General features: G+C 42.2%; 2 protein-coding genes across 3 annotated transcripts; one reads left to right on the top strand and one right to left on the bottom strand.

Annotated features, from left to right (window-relative positions):
- Positions 1-4,947: 4,947 nt before the first annotated feature.
- LOC139379437 (uncharacterized) lies at positions 4,948-10,212 on the top strand. Its single transcript, XM_071122248.1, has 8 exons — positions 4,948-5,059; positions 5,418-5,489; positions 5,610-5,681; positions 8,027-8,241; positions 8,375-8,435; positions 8,518-8,683; positions 8,809-9,006; positions 9,357-10,212. The coding sequence occupies exons 1-8, from the start codon at positions 5,045-5,047 to the stop codon at positions 9,479-9,481; spliced, it is 924 nt and encodes a 307-aa protein (XP_070978349.1). The 5' UTR covers positions 4,948-5,044; the 3' UTR covers positions 9,482-10,212.
- Positions 10,213-10,526: 314 nt separating this feature from the next.
- LOC139378960 (low density lipoprotein receptor adapter protein 1-like) lies at positions 10,527-16,930 on the bottom strand. Of its 2 annotated transcripts, none has more exons than XM_071121601.1 (3): positions 16,571-16,930; positions 13,729-14,475; positions 10,527-13,464 (listed from the first exon to the last, which is right to left on the bottom strand). In XM_071121601.1, the coding sequence occupies exons 1-3, from the start codon at positions 16,584-16,586 to the stop codon at positions 13,379-13,381; spliced, it is 849 nt and encodes a 282-aa protein (XP_070977702.1). In that variant the 5' UTR covers positions 16,587-16,930; the 3' UTR covers positions 10,527-13,378. The 2 variants fall into 2 exon arrangements, with proteins under 2 accessions (XP_070977702.1, XP_070977703.1); XM_071121602.1 differs by having other exon boundaries at positions 12,045-13,464; positions 16,433-16,930.
- Positions 16,931-17,225: the final 295 nt, after the last annotated feature.

Below are 17,225 nucleotides of genomic sequence, written 5' to 3' on the forward strand. Positions count from 1 at the left end.
CTCACCTCATTTGCTCACATTGTATATAGACTTATTTTTCTACTGTATTATTGACTGTATGTTTGTTTTACTCCATGTGTAACTCTGTGTTGTTGTATGTGTCGAACTGCTTTGCTTTATCTTGGCCAGGTCGCGATTGTAAATGAGAACTTGTTCTCAACTTGCCTACCTGGTTAAATAAAGGTGAAATAAAAATAAAATAAAAAATTGGTCAAATGTATATATTTGGCAGACGTTATTGCAGGTGCAGCGAAATGCTTTTGTTCCGCGCTCCAACAGTGCAGTAATACCTAACAATACAAAAAACTCAAACCCAAAGAATAAAAAGAAAGAAATTAAGAAATATCTGAACGAGCAATGTCAGAGTTCGGAATACAAATATATACTACAGCAGTAGTTATACAGGATGAGCCTTGACTAGAATACAGTATATACATATGAAGTGGATAAAACAGTATGTAAACATTATTCAAGCGACCAGTGTTCAATGACTATGTACATAAGGCAGCAGTCTCTAAGGTGCATGGTTGAGTATCGGGTGGTAGCCGGCTAGTAACAGCCACTAAGTTTCAGGGCAGGGTACTGGGATGAGGCCGGGCTAGTAGTGACTATTTAACAGTCTAATAGCCTGGAGATGGCTGTTTTTCAGTCTCTTGATCCCAGCTTTGATGCAAGTGTACTGTCTCTGCCTTCTAGATGGTTGCAGGGTGAACAGGCCATGGCTCGGATGGTGAGGTCCTTGATGATCTTCCTGTGACATCGGGTGCTGTAGATGTCTTGGAGGGTAGGCAGTGTGCCCCTGGTGATGCGTTACGCTGACTAAACCACCCTCTGGAGAGCCCTGCAATTGCGGAAGTTGCAATGGTGCATGGTGCATCTGTAGAAGCTTGTGAGGGTCTTAGGGCCAAGCCGAATTTCTGTAATTGACTGCCGAATACAGTCGATTACACACAAAAAAACGTATCAAAATAAATAGATTTAGTGGGATTCATTGTTAAGTGCAACATCAGTGGATGAGGTGAGTTTTCCACCCCAACCTAGTGCAAAACAATTGGAAAAGGACTTTATCAATCCAACGCGATTTTATTACCACAAATAAGGAAATTCCGGCCTCCCGGGTGGCGCAGTGGTTAAGGGCGCTGTACTGCAGCGCCAGCTGTGCCATCAGAGACTCTGGGTTCGCGCCCAGGCTCTGTCGTAACCGGCCGCGACCGGGAGGTCCATGGGGCAACGCACAATTGGCCTAGTGTCGTCCGGGTTAGGGAGGGCTTGGTCGGTAGGGATGTCCTTGTCTCGTCGCGCACCAGCGACTCCTGTGGCGGGCAAGGCGCAGTGCGCGCTAACCAAGGTTGCCAGGTGCACGGTGTTTCCTCCAACACATTGGTGCGGCTGGCTTCCGGGTTGGATGCGCGTTGTGTTAAGAAGCAGTGCAGCTTGGTTGGGTTGTGTATCGGAGGACGCATGACTTTCAAGCTTCGTCTCTCCCGAGCCCGTACGGGAGTTGTAGCGATGAGACAAGATAGTAGCTACTACAACAATTGGACACCACGAAATTGGGTAGAAAAAGGGGTAAAAATTCAAAAATAAATAAATAAAAAATAAAAAATAAGGAAATTCCAATATGGGTCAATCAAGTCAACCTAGTCGCTGACGTGGCAGGCTGACCAGACAGGAAGTGGACTCCATGGTGGTCTGATGACATCAGATCGCCGACGTGGCAGGCTGACCAGACAGGAAGTGGACTCCATGGTGGTGTGATGACATCAGAGGTTTACAGGAAGTGAACGTCAATATTCACAGTGCACCTAGCTTACTCTAAGGGGGACGCAAAATCGTGTTATTTAATTGAATGATGTCTGAACCCATCACTATTTTCAACCAATAACATTACACTTTCACCTTCAACGTCAAATCTGATCATTAGGCAGAGGGAGCCAGACACAGACACATTATTGTGTTAAAGGAATGTTCCTTTAACACAGGACAGATGGAATCATTACCATAAACTCATTGACACAGAACATGTTGTATTTGGTATGAGTCAGTAATAAAAGCAAGAAGGCTGATCAACAGTGGCATGTGTTTCACAGATTGTTTGTTTATGGTGTTTCCATCCGTCTAACCATATGTAACCACAATAAGAACAACATGGTGAATGAATAACAATATGAGATTCTGTACAGTTTCATCATGTGTTTCCTGTCTGACAGGGTTATTTCCCAATCCTGTCAGATATACAGTACCAGTCAAACGTTTGGACACAGCTACTCATTCAAAGGGTTCTATTTATTTGCACTATTTTCTACATTGAAGAATAATGGTGAAGTCATCAAAACTATGAAATAACATATATGGAATCATGTACTAACCAAAAAAGTGTTAAACAAATCAAAATATATTTTAGATTCTTCAAAGTAGCCACCCTTTGCCTTGATGACAGCTTTGCACACTCTTGGCATTCTCTCAACCAGCTTCATGAGGTAGTCACCTGGAATATATTTCAATTAACAGGTGTGCCTTGTTAAAAGTTAATTTGTGGAATTTCTTTCCTTCTTAATGCATTTGAACCAATCAGCTATGTTGTGACAAGGTAGGGTTGGTATAAAGAAGATAGCGCTATTTGGTAAAAGACCATATTATGGCAAGAACAGCTCAAATAAGCAAAGAGAAGACATTCCATCATTACTTTAAGACATGAAGGTCAGTCAATGCGGAAAATGTCAAGAACTTTGAACGTTTTTTCAAGTGTAGTCGGAAAAACCATTGAGCGCTATGATGAAACTGGCTCTCATGAGGACCGCCACAGGAAAGGAAGACCCAGAGCTACCTCTGTTGCAGAGGATACGTTCATTAGAGTTACCAGACTCAGAAATTGCAGCCCAAATAAATGCTTCACAGAGTTCAAGTAACAGACACATCTCAACATCAACTGTTCAGAGGATTCTGTGTGTATCAGGCCCTCATAGTCAAATTGCTGCAAAACCACAACTAAAGGACACAAATAATAAGAGACTTTCTTGACCCAAGAAACACGAGCAATAGACATTAGACCGGTGGAAATCTGTCCTTTGGTCTGATGAGTCCAAGTTTGAGATTTTTGGTTCCAACCGCAGTGTCTTTGTGAGACGCAGAGTAGCTGAACGGATGATCTCCGCATGTGTGGTTCCCACCGTGAAGCATGGAAGAGAAGGTGTGATGTGTGTGGGTGCTTTGCTCGTGACACCGTCTATGAACTATTTAGAATTCAAACCACACTTAACCAGCATGGCTACCACAGCATTCTGCAGCGATACGGCATCACATCTGGTTTGCGGTTAGTGGGACTATCATTTGTTTTTCAACAGGACAATGACCCAAAACACACCTCCAGACTGTGTAAGTGCTATTTGACATAGGAGAGTGATGGAGTGCTGCATCAGATGCATCAGATGATCTGGCCTCCACAATCACCCGACCTCAACCCAATTGAGAAGGTTTGGGATGAGTTGGACCGAAGAGGGAAGGAAAAGCAGCCAACAAGTGCTCATCATATGTGGGAACTCCTTCAAGACTGTTGGAAAAGCATTCCAGGTGAAGCTGGTTGAGAGAATGCCAAGAGTGTGCAAAGATGTCATCAAGGCAAGGGTGGCTTCTTTGAAGAATCTAAAATATATTTAGATTTGTAGAATACTTTATTGGTTACTACATGATTCCATGTTATTTCATAGTTTTGATATCTTCACTATTATTCTACAATGTAGAATAGTAAGAAAATAAAAATAAAGAAAAACCCTTGAATGAGTAGGTGTCCAAACTTTTGACTGGTACTATACATGCATAATTTAAGTGCATCTAAGATTCACTTTTATTGTGAATCTTCTATTGGATGTTGTCCTAATAAAATATCTTTGTTTTGGCATTAGAGCGTCAGTTTTGGATTTGTCCACATTTTCGACAGTGTGCAGGTCTCCATCTCTCCGACAAATCTAGAGACAAAGCACTTGACTGAATTCTCCTCTACTGATACTAAGAAAGGTTATGCTGTAGATGGCCAACAGGGGTCGACACTATCATATGACATTTTCAGTAAGAGAAGCAGTCCGGTCGTTCATGAATAAGCTCGTTAAATCCGGTGGGTGAGAGCAGCACTGTAAATGTAATCAAATTTAGCAACTGGTACATGAGTATGTGTACTGTTGAGTGTAGCACAGAGTAATAGTATGCTGGGAAAAAGTGAGGAATTAAAATGTATATATTTATATGGAATAACTATTCTATTACTGTGACCAAATACTAGTAGCTTCACAGTCACTACCATCCACTCTTAAAACTCACCCCAGCATGTATTTGGGAGACCAAACTTTTACTTAACAATGTATGGTCATGTCTGGTATAGTGTGAAGATGAAGTGAAAAATAATTTAATTTCTATTTCTTTATCTTTTTCTATTTTCTTGTGCAATTAGTCAAACTTACAATTGTTTTGCTGTTCATAACTGGCGCCATTTTGACTATTTTGTTGACACCTGTTCGCACCTAATTGGTAGAAAGCTGTTTGCTGTCATAGGCTCTACCAATTAACAAGGCACATTGAAGAATTTACACAGATTTACAAGGAAATATTCAAACCCCATGCATTAATTGGCCCTCATATTTCTGAAATCACTTTAGGCTTAAATGTATGTACGCCTACCCAACAGGTCCACATATTATGCCTAATCACGCATTTATCCTACGTTTCTCTGTAACACGGGAAGATACAGATGATCCCTTGCGTGTGAGACAACACCCGAGAGATGAGATCGAAGAACAAGGGATCTTCCGAAATAATATCTATAATGTAGATTTCTGTTTTAAAAGAAAATGCATTTGTTAGATAATTGTATCGCAGAAAGACGCATAAGATTCTGATGCAGAATACATTAAATTAAGATTGATGAAAAAGAGGGAAGGAATGATGCGTTTGCAGTTTAATCGTTTTATGTATAGGTGTGACAGCGCACATTAACGCAGTGCAAACGTGCTAAAATACACAGTTCTGGGTTTAGATTTTTACAGACAACAAGATGAGCAGCGGCAGTGTAAGTAACCAGCCTAAGGAATCTATTTCTGTTTCGGAAATGAATCATTTGACAATTAAATGTTTATTGTAGCCTATGTATTCAATCACCCATAGATGAAATATAATCAATGATGTAGTTTTAAAATGCAGTTGTTGATATTATTTGATTTATATTTCCTTTGCATTCATAACAATGCATCTGAATGGCAGTGGATGTATTGTTTGTGCACCATATAGTGGGATACTTGTCAAGGATGCTGAGGTGTTGCTAGGAGATAAGGGGTATCTTATTTTCCAGGCACCATACTGAGGTCCTTGCTTTCAGATAAACCACATTTGCTAAAATATGAAATTCACAAAGTGTGTGTGTGTGGCAGAAGCGAGAGAGAGAACAGAGGAAAAAACTGCAGCACTTTCTGACAGACCTGGCCTTATTGGGATCATTGCAGGTTAGTTCTTAGAGTTCTAGAACCAGATACATGATAGTTACGGAACACCTACATAATAATCATTTTAAAGGTCAGAAAACATATATTATCATCAGGATAATCTTGTGTCTCTCCATGTAGGGTTTCCGGTACTTTCAACCTTGGCTGAGGGGGAGAGAGGAGCTACTCCTGACAGTAGTCAATGAAGACCTGGTTAGTGTTGAATTAACTCCACTAATTAACTGCACCTATCTTGTTTTCTCAAACATTCAGAAATCGATGATGAGCCATTCCTTTAAGTCTATATGAGTGGTTCCCAAACTTCATATAGTCCCGTACCCCTTCAGACATTCAACCTCCAGCTGCGTACCCCCTCTAGCACCAGGGTCAGCGCACTCTCAAATGTTGTTTTTTTTGCCATCATTGTAAGCCTGCCACACACACACACTATACGATGCATTTATTAAACATAATAATGAGTGTGAGTTTTTATCACAAACCGGCTCGTGGGAAGTGACAAAGAGCTCTTATAGGACCAGGGCACAAATAATAATATAATAATAATCAATAAATTTGCTTTTTATTTAGCCATCTTACATATAGAACCTTATTTGTTCATCAAAACATGTGAATAACTCACAACAGGTTAATAAGAAGGGTGTGCTTGAAAGGATGCACATAATTCTTTATTGGAGAGTCTTAAATTATTTTCCACACACAGTCTTTGCCTGTATTTAGTTTTCATGCTAGTGAGGGCCGAGTATCCACCACTCTCACATACGTACGTGGTTGCAAAGGGCATCAGTGTCTTAACAGCGCGATTTGCCAAGGCAAGAAACTCTGAGCGCAGCCCTATCCAGAAATGGTTGTGAATTCTGATTAAATCAAATGTTCACAAAACCGCTTTCTTGCAATTTCGATGAGCCTCTCTTGTTCACATATTGGTAAGTAGACTAGAGGCAGGGTATGAAAAGGATAACGAATCCAGTTGATTGTGTCGTCCGTTTCAGGAAAGTACCAGCGTAATTGCGCACCCAGTTCACTCAGGTGCTTCGCTATATCACATTACATTGTCCGTAAGCTTGAGTTCATTTGCACACAAAAGATCATACAATGATGGAAAGGCCTGTGTGTTTTCCTGTGTGTTGTCCTAATACAGACAGAAAAGAGCTCCAACTTCTTAATCATAGCCTCAATTTTGTCCCGCACATTGAATATAATTGCAAAGAGTCCCTGTAATCCTAGATTCAAATCATTCAGGTGAAGAAAAAACATCACCCAGATAGGCCAGTCGTGTCATCATGTAAGCGATCAGACATGTGAAAATTATGGTCAGTAAAGAAAATGTTAAGCTCATCTCTCAATTTTAAAAAACGTATCAATACTTTGCCCCAGCGCATTTCTGTATGTTGTAAACGCGTTACATGGTCGCTCAGAAAATACACGAGAGTTCAGGGGCCTTGATTTAACAAAGTTAACCATTTTCACTGTAGTGTCCAAAATGTCTTTCAAGCTGTCAAGCATTCCCTTGGCAGCAAGAGCCTCTCGGTGGATGCTGCAGTCCGTTCGATGTCACAAAGCTGTCCATTGCTTTAAAAATATCCTATCATGTTGTCCTGGTTTCCAGTAGTTTGCAGAAGAGGAAGTCTTCCTTAATTGACCCCCCCCATAAACGTAACGGACATATAGCAGGGGCTGTTCCAGGCCCACCACGTCTGTTGACTCATCCAGCTGTAACGCATATAATTCATTGACTTGTATGCAAAGCAGTAATTGTTTCAAAACATCTCCTGCCTAGTCACTGATGCATTGTGAAACAGTGTTGTTTGATGGAGGCATTGTCTGTATCGTTTTTTGGGCCTTTTCCCCCAGCATTGTCTCAGCCACATCCCCGGCAGCACGAAGAATTAAGTCCTCCACAATAGTATGGGGCTTGCCTGTCCTCGCCACTCAGTAGCTCACCATATAAGATGCTTCTAGCCCCTTCTTATTAATGGTATCTGTTGCTTTTATACATGTCTTACTACTCGAAAGTTGTCTTAATTCTTGCTCAAAAAACTACTGTGGCTTATTTTTCAAATGGTCATGTTTCGTTTCTAAATGTCTGCGCAAGAGTGAAGGTTTTCTGCAAGAGAGTAATGGTTAATGTGATTGGATGTTAATTATTTGACATTGTGTTGTTATTTCGACTGAACACTAGATGGTTTAATTTATTTATTTTTGGCAGTGAAATGAGGCTACTCAGGCGAGAGAAAAAAACGCACCCAAATGTATAGCTGAGTTGGAAAATATAAATGTACTATGAAGAATTATTATTATTAACAATATTTTTATTTTTTTATGTGAATCAATTTTTTATTTGGCGTACCCCCAGTTTGGGAATACCTGGTCTATAATTACTGTTAATCTTTTATTCCAGGACAGTAGGGATAAAACGTTTTAAAAGAGAGTGAAATTCTACTTTAACTTGACCAATTAGAACACTGATTTCCATTCCCTGTTCCAAAAACTTTTGCTACTGTGTGCTCTACTGAACAAGACCCTGGTCTGCCCCTCAGGGTTGGCGTTCCCCTGGGTTCATGGTGTCGGCAGCGTCCTCCTTCAGTAGCAGTTCCTCATCCAGCAGCACCAGTAGCACTTACAGCCTGGCTAGTGACGCCAGCTCCCCCCTGCCCGGGGACCACCAGGGGCCTCATCAAGGCCCTCAGGGGCCACAAAGCATGCCAAGGAAGCAGCAGCACTCATCACATGGGCCCAACCACCATGCCCACAAGTGAGGGGTTATGTTTTGCGAGTATTAAAGTACACACACAAATACACACATGCAATTATGAAACACACACAACATGCATAGATTCATGCCCACATGCACACACACAGAATCATTTATCTATCTTTTTCCACAGGGGCAGCAGTGAGGCCCATCTCCTACCAGCCTCCCCCAGTGAGAGGGAGATAGCAGTGCCTGTGAGTATAGTCATCATTGCGTTTCATTCACGTTGAGTTGTAAATAAATCAGTTTTATTCTGACCCTCGCTCATCTTTTCAGGAAGTGAATTGCACTCTTTTCCTATTGGCTGGCTACGCCAAGTATGGTCGCCCGTACGCCTGGATAAGGTCCAATCACGAGCGCCTGGTCAACATTGGAGGCACTGATTCGATGGTCAAGGACACGCCCATGAAACTCAAGGCCATCACGGACTGGGGATCACAAGGTTTAGAACGTTTATATTTATGTTTTTCTAGTTTGCACCCCACCATAACAATAATCCATCTGAAACACTGCATCACATACTTGGCTGATCAGCTATCCTCCTTTTCCCTGTTGCTCTTCCTATAGGAATACGGGTATGGGATGTAGTGAGTGAGCTGGTGTGTCTGTGCACCGTTCCATCTCCCTCCAACCCCTTTGCCCTGGACATGCGCTACCTGAAAAGCCTTCCTCTCCCAGAGCGCTTCCTGGTCTCTGGGGCTCTGCTTAACTTTCTGGAAACCTACGCTGTCTATGGCAACCGGGATGAGCTGCACTACGACAAAGGTAAGTCATAATTAAATAAAACTTCCTGGAAACGTATCTATTTCTGTACCCAGTATCAAATCGTCAAGACTAGAATAGGCCTATGGTGCTGGGGTTTAGTGAACATTTTCAACACAGAATCAAAACATCCAATTATGAATGTGTTGACCTGCAATGCCAAGTGTTTATAAATGGCTTAAGATGCCTGGGCTACATTTGTATTTATTATCCAACCAATAATATTCATGAACATAATTATTATGATGAGTGTTGCTCTAGTCTATAGTTGCTAGGTGGCACTGTTGGGCTGTATATGTATGGCAAATGGCCTTCCTTTCTTAATCTCCTCACTCTTTCTTTCTCTCTCTCAGTCGTAGAAGAGATGAAGTCTCTGAGGCGTCTCCATGTCCAGACTCTGTCTGAGGTCCAAAGAAGACCGGGCAGAAGCACCAGGCCAGCCACTCCCGTTTCAGGAGAGTCCTCAGAGGAAGAGTGACAAGGGTCATATTCTTTAGTGCACAGCACACCGTAGCAAAACGCTTTGCAACGAAAAACTTTCAAAAACTACAGTTTCTTATAGGGCAAGTCCAGGGGTGCTTTCAGTTCAATATAACATTTTCTATGTTGCGTAATGGTTTGTACTGAACGACACGTTTCCCCAAAACGTTCAACGTTCTTAAACAAGACTTTGAGGTACGTTTGCTCCGATTGGTAATGTATTTTAAGGGCAGCGGTGCATTTTGAACCCACAACCGAACCCCATTATTCAACTGGTCGTTTCCGAACAGCACCGTTTCCTTTTAATTGAACACTCCACTCATTTTTGCCCAACTTCAGGATGTTTTCTTCCTTTTGGTGCCCCTGAACACATCCCTGATGTGGTGGTCAGAGTCGACATTGTAAGATGGAAGGAGACTGAGGGGGTACTAGTATATCCCTATGTTTGTGCATTTTTTGTATAGGTAAACATATTGAATGATTATTTCCCCAACAGAGGTGTAATCAGTGCCAATAAGACAATACAAAAGGGAACTATTATTTGTCCCCCCTGAAAAATGCTCTCATTCAAATGTGCTAGGCCCATAAATAGGGCATATTTGAATGTATGGTATTCCATTTCAATGTGTTAATGTACTGTAATTTCACCTCTGTCACAGTGATGTAGAGGTAAATGTCAGTTTAAGCAATTATGAAATGGGTCAGAATAAAGTAAAGTATCCTAAGAAATAAGCCTCATGACTTTCAGCTTATCCCATGACCCATGGTGAACTTCTGCTTTCCAGCTCCTTGATGGAATGTGTTCTTTCGAGTCAGAGATATAACGCCCCTTTTAAAAAAAGGGAAAAAAAAGGGCAAATCGCCTTTTTAAATAGATACGCCTCAGATTGATGAATGAGACAAAACAAACGCTTGGCTCCAGGACTAAAGACACAGTACACACTGTAGTGTTGTACAGGACTCTTGTTTTGACCTGAGGTTGGCTGTTTTGATGCTCTGTGTCTTCAGTTAAGGTAGAAAATACATTTTCAAATATACAAGTATCATTGTATAAATGTTTATTATTCCATAGAGTACATATTTAAATATGCAACATAAAACCAGACCTTAAAGCATGCACTTACAAATGGCACAACCTCATCTTTGGAGTGTAGTTTGAGATACATCAGCATACATAGTCATTTAAAATAAATGGTTAAACAAACATCCATTGACATCAATGGCATAACTTGTCAAGTCAAATAAAAATGTAAAACAGAGGCACCTTTTACTGTAAAACATGCAGATAGCCATCGCTAACCTTTTCTTGTTCATTTGTCACTTAAATGGTAAGGTGTAATGTGTGGGGGGGGTTGGCCCGAAGATAGGTAGGGACTCAAATGTAGAATAGCCCCCATACCACCCCATTCGTAGACAAGCAGTCTCCTGTGTAAACTCTATACAAAACACCAGTCAGCTGTCATGAAACTAAATTATGCAATACTGCATACTGTAGTATCACATCGAGAAATTAAGCTGGGATGTAATGTGACCTTTTCATAATGGTTGCCTGAGTATAGATGTCTTTAATGTATGGAATAAGCGGATGTGGCATGGGGAAGTGTGTGAGGCGCAAGATAGCGTGTGTAAGAGAAACAGGTATTTGAGATTGGGGCCACGCTAACACTAATGCTATGAAACATGCAAAGTCATGAGGTTACAGTAGGTTAGGCCAGACAGAGAGGAGAGGTTGGGGGCGAGGCCAATGAGGATTTGTGAACTCTAATGTCCCCATCGGAAAGCAGGAGCACGACAGAAGTTCCCGAACAGTTCAAACCAACGTTCCTGCCCCACAGAGGAACAGAGGTAGCCTAGCGGTTAGAGCGTTGGGCAGGTAAGTGAAAGGTCGCTGGTTTGAATACCTGAGCCGCCAAGGTGAAAAATCTGTCGATGTGCCCTTGAACTAGACACTTACACCTAATTTTCTCCAGGGCTGCTGTACTACTATATCTGACCCGGGGAACACATTTCACTACACCTATCCGGTATATGTGACAAAAACATTACTACTACTTTGCACACACCGGAATAGTGAGGAATGAGGAGGATCACAGATGAGTTATTTTTCCAGATAAACTGCTAATAATATACATCTAACTGGTTCATCATTATGAGAAGAAAAAAAAACTGTTCTAGCAAACACTAACACCTGTAAAGGGAGGATTTAGTGTGAATAAGTAGGTTGATATCGCATCTATAGTATATAAGCCGTGAGGCTCATTCAAATTCAGAAGATTTGTGAAGACAGAGTTAGCATAGTCTTGTACTAAAATGCACTGTCAATGACTGGCCACATCATTTGATTTTCCATTTAACAGTTCCATTTGAATTCCACAGCCCAGCCAGGCAATTTATAAACTTCATCTCTCCTGTAAAATAGTGTTAAAACATTATTTCCCCACACTACTAGGCTAGCATTTGGTTTGCAACAGTTTGGGTTTGTCTAAACCTTGCTGCTTGCCCCCGACCTGTGCAACGATGTTGCAGGTTATACTTGCGAGTGACAAGACTGACAGCTTCTCTTAGTCGGGAAAATTTATTTATAAAGGGTCATAACAATGGATATGTCAAAATAAATGGCAATAGAAACAAAGGTAAAACAAACTAAAAGGCACATAGTTTGCCATCATGTCAGCTGCTTGATGTGATAGTGTCAGCTTTAGTTAGCTAACTAGCAAAGGAAAAGTAGCTAGCCTGCATGGCAACCTTTTTTGGATGACCAGCTCATTTGGCTAGCTACTTCATTATTTCAGAACTAACAACTGGCTTTTGCTCAGGCTAACAAATTTACTCATTAAAATAGCATTGAATGAAAACACATCTTTAAAAAAAAAAAAAATTGGTAACTGTTTTATAAAAGCAATCAGGCCCCAGGAATTATCGTGAATAACATCCTCCTAACGGCCGTTTCCCTGATCCTCCATGTTGGGTCTTAGTCGTGAGTTATTCACACGATAAACCCTGGGTTCTCATGTCTTATAGCCTTAATTACAGTTCTGCCTATAAACACAGCCTACTGTGTACCTACGACAACTCAGCAGATGTTCTGCTATGGTCGGCTCAAATGAACCCTTTATGCCCCATGAATCCTCACACACACTTTGTAACACCTCTCCCAAGACCAACACGGAGCTCACATCGCAGGGTCAGCTCAAACAAAGTTCCTCGCCCCTTAAAAAAAAAAAAAAAGTACAGGCTGATGATCCATAAGCTAACAACAAAAACTTAATTAAAATACATTTTTTTAAAAACGATAAAAAACAACCATCATTTCTATGACTGTAACCAGTTTCAACCATTCCAGCCCATACCCAGCATTGCATTGAGAGAAGATTGTGGTTTGGGGGATATATTTGGTCATATCCTTACCTAGTTAAAAAAGGTACACAAGACCATGTGCTCCTTTCTTCGAAAGCATAACTGGCAGTTTAGAGTAGCAAGGCCACTAGAAAACAAGTGCCTTGGAATGGCAATGGATATTAGCAGTTTAGCATTGAAGCTTTCCAACAGTGAAAACAAGTCACAAGGCAACGGAGGTGAATGCTGGAAACAGCTTACAGTACCACACCATCAACCCAATGCCTTGTTCCCAGGTCTTCCAAGGCAGCTAGTCATTAACTGTCCCGGTTTGTAGGCTAAATGTTCATTTCAGTCATGAACTGTACTGTAGACTTACTAAGGCAATGTCCCATTTAAAAGAAAGTCCAGCACTAATCTCCTTCTCTCTCCCTTCAGTCCTGTTGAGTCCAGTAGTGGTGGGTTCTTTCAATCCCTCGTCTCTTCCCTCCCTCCCTACGTGCTGTAACTAGTCTCTGTGGGTGTCATCAGTTTAGTGTCACGCTGGGGATCAGTTGTCTCAGTGCCAGATGTCTGAGGTGGATCTCTTCCTGATCATGGCACTCAGTGGACTGCGAGACAGGGACCTCCTCTTCTTCCAACGGACTGCAAACCGACACAGGAGTGAGAGAGGGTGTTAAATGTGCTGACTGGGCTTGATTTTAATCACATACAACTCTCAAGAAAAAGACAGTGAAATGTGCAAATACAGGTACATACATATTCATGCGTTAACTGAAGACTATCAATTGATCCCTTTGAAAGTTTCCCCTACTGATAGGCGGTAAGGGGATTGCCTGCCTAAAAATGTTGGTTTCTATTGATTTCAATTGAATATTTCAGTGTGTCAGGTGCTCAGGCCATGTTCACCTCGTCTTAAGCTAGCTGTTAGCATGGAGTTTTTGGAGCTATTAGGGGTGGTGGGCATATCCTCTCCCTCCTTCGCCCCAACCTTTTCTGGGGTCAGTGTGCCGGTACTTCCGCCATCCCCCTGCCAGTCACTCAGTGCCCTCTGGAAGGAGTGTGCCAGACAGGCCGTCATGTCCCGTGCCCGCTCTGCCCGGCTGCACCAGAACACCCGGCACTGCAGCTGTTGCCCACGCTGCTTACAGATGTACAGAAACACGTTGGGTCTGGTGGCGTCGGCCGCGCAGTAGGCGATGTCCTGGAGGTACGTCTTAGTGAGCTGGCGTCCTGTGCTGAGCTCTTTGACTTCGACATAGCGTGGACGAACAACCAACGCGTGGTCTTTGCTCAGCTTCTTTCCATTTGCGGCCCCGTCGAGCAGACGGGCTATGGCATCCTGGGCCTGCTCTCGATCCAGGGAGAAGATTTTCTCAGTGCCCAGGTAGTGGACCTTGAATAGCGGATCGCCGTGGGAGAGGGACTCTGTGCGGTCGCGGCGGAAACGGCGGCGTAAAGCAGCCGGGGATTTCTTGAGGGTCTCCATCAGGTGGAAGGTATTGAGAGACATAGTGGATAGGAGGGTGGGTTTTGAAGGGGTCAAGGGGGGGTTAGTGGTAGATGTGGCACAGGTGTCGTGGTCTTCAGTCCTTTTCCTAGTTGTATTTCCCACTTTCTCTTTGAATCGAGTACAGCTGGAGTCAACGTTTTGATCTGGAATACAGAGAAAGACAAATTGCAGCCTAGTTAAATACATTACCACAAATCAGACACATGAATTGCCAACACAATAACATAAGTTATAATGTGGAATATGGACACACGGCTCGAGAGATTTTACTAAAAATAAATATATATTTTTTGTTGTTGATGTTGAGAGGCGAACTATACTTTTAAGCGTATTATGCAGAGTGGACACGTGTCAGTAGTTAAAGGGGACTGTTAGGACACAATGAACTGGGTTGTGGAAATACAACCAAGAGCCAGCCCAGGATCAGGTGCAGCAATAAAACAGTCAATCAATATTCACTCACTAGATTCAGTACAGAACCATCAAATATTTAACAGTTACTGTGCCTCGTCTTAATAAACCCAGGTCAACCTAGCTGCTGAGCTGGAAAAACAGCAAATCAAATGACAGTCCAGTGGAGGTGTATTTCCCCCCCTCCCCATATTAACACCAAGGCTGGCATAGGCTTACCCTTCACCTCGAGCACATGATCTGTAGGCTTAGAAGACAAAAAGTTTTGTTTTTTTTACAATACGAATCTTAAGTGATTTGATGTGTACTTACTGCGAGTTCTAGAATTCATAGCATTGACTTGACCGGACTTGTGTTACAACTAGACACTACATAAGAGCCAATGAGACCCAAACAATGGACTGTCTAACGGAGGTTAAGCGTCACCAGCTGGACATAGCTCTCCCATTGTCTTAAGAATGTCCCAAAAACACCACTCTCCTCTTGGCACATTGTGTGAGCTGTACGGCCCCAGCCATTGTTAGGCACTTTCTCCCCCCCCCCCCCCTTCTCTCTGCCATTCTCTCCATATCCTACAGCCTCCCTCAGATGTTGCTTTGACTGCGAACCGCCGACTGTGCCAAGATGATGGCCATTGTTAGGCAAGCCCACTTCTCAGGAAACAGCTTCGCTTTCTACCCCGCCACACATAATATTTATCCTCCTAAAAAAAAAATGGCATGCTTTGGTGAGATGTCAAGAGACCTAGTCTTCAGAAAGTGTTATCACACACAAAAACAGACCTCTTCTCACCCCACCCCAGGCTACAAGTTGAGTAATTTTCCACAGTAAATATGTTCAGTTCTTTTGGCATGTCTACAAACTGGTAGATAGCAGATACAGGTGAACATGTACACATACAGTAACGCCGATCGTAACTATGTTCAGAATGTGGTCAGGCTGCATTTTTCTGCACAGTGCTTTTTAATAGGATCGAGAATGCCCATGAGTAAATAGAGCAATGTGACAAATCCCAGAGGATATTATCTGATGTACTGTACTGCCCTAGTGGCAGACAGTAAGGTCTGTGTGTCTGTGCAGACTGGGAAATATGGAGAGTTGTTGAAATGCCATTATGCACCGAGGACATAAGCGGTTTTCCCTTCAGTAGAGCGTCTTTACTAGATGGCCCCGATTATGAGCCATGGAAAAGTCAGCAGCACACTGACGTTCCAATGACTCCCACAAATTCTAACACATTCAATATGCGCCAAAGGATAAGGCAACTTGATTTATTGGTAAATGCATGTACTTTGGAAATGCCACAAAAATTGCCATCGTCGTCGAATAATTTTCATTCTGAAAAATAGTAATAGTCACATGAAATTGGTTTGTCAGTTTCCCTTCTCATGACTCCAATTACATTACATGACAGTGGAGACTGTTACTGAATCTGGTTGATAGGTAATCGACGAGCTGGGCTGTTCCCCGGACTCCGTGTGTAGGGATTTGTACAATGCTTAAACAAGGCTATTGAAATTGACATTGGTGTCTTGTCTTTATTATTTTATCCAACATATCATACTCAAACAGAGACCACGTCCCATCATTTTGCCTTGAGTGAGTCTAAACGCAAATATGCCTCGCTATATGGTTTTGGAAACATTTGACTTTGGCTTTCATATGAGCAAGATATACACGACTATTTACCTTTCTAAACGTTTAAACAGGGTGTCGGGATTGTAGATCACATGGAGCCAGCTGTGGTCCGTACCATCAACTGAAATCCCAAAACGGGCTGAAAAATCCCTTGAGTTCAATAGAGTGAAAAACAATTACGCATTTTACCTGGCTTCAGTTTCATGCAAATGATGTCCTGTGGCGCTTCAAAGAAGAGTGCCCGTCTTCACAACTGACTGGATGCAAATTAACGGTCTCTGCTTCAGCACGGTTGTTTTCTCAATTATTGGAATACTTATATATAAGATCAACCAAAATGCGCGTCTCGTTTAAAAACATAACAATTCTGACCCAAAGCTTCGTTTGACATTGCCTGCTCAAGATTCACGATACATTCCAGTAATGTATTTTATGGACTAAAACAAAAAAAGAACGTGGCACAATTTAGGATATTTATGACTGTTCGGAACTAAAAACTCGTGCTTTCCTCGTCGGCGTGTGTGATACTCATCCGCTCAACTTTAATGTGGTGACGCCTTCGAGCTGCGCTTATGAACAGCGTGGGCGCGCCTCCGGCCTACTATGCAAGTGGACGAGCATTTGCGTCTTTGAGGGGGTTTTGAGTGTGTGAGTGAAAGGTGGGAGAAATGTGTGTGTGTGTTTGTGACTGAGTGAAAGGCGCACAAGGGGATAAGGGGAAAACTATAGGGCTTTGAGCAGAGAAAGAGGAGAAAATACAAAGCCAAGACAAATAGTACCTGGAGGCAATGTTAGGGCTTACTATAGGGGAATGCTGGTATAGACTATATACATAAATGCACAC

Source organism: Oncorhynchus clarkii, chromosome 21, assembly GCF_045791955.1.
Source record: "Oncorhynchus clarkii lewisi isolate Uvic-CL-2024 chromosome 21, UVic_Ocla_1.0, whole genome shotgun sequence".
NCBI classification, from domain to species: Eukaryota; Metazoa; Chordata; class Actinopteri; order Salmoniformes; family Salmonidae; genus Oncorhynchus; species Oncorhynchus clarkii.

Excerpts from the sequence above, each read along its gene's own strand:
- LOC139379437 (XM_071122248.1), top strand. Across the intron at positions 5,682-8,026 it reads CAGTAGTCAATGAAGACCTG|GGTTGGCGTTCCCCTGGGTT; the intron begins GTTAGTGTTGAA and ends TCTGCCCCTCAG. Across the intron at positions 8,436-8,517 it reads AGAGGGAGATAGCAGTGCCT|GAAGTGAATTGCACTCTTTT; the intron begins GTGAGTATAGTC and ends TCATCTTTTCAG.
- LOC139378960 (XM_071121601.1), bottom strand. Across the intron at positions 13,465-13,728 it reads AACAGCTAGCTTAAGACGAG|TCCGTTGGAAGAAGAGGAGG; the intron begins GTGAACATGGCC and ends GTCGGTTTGCAG.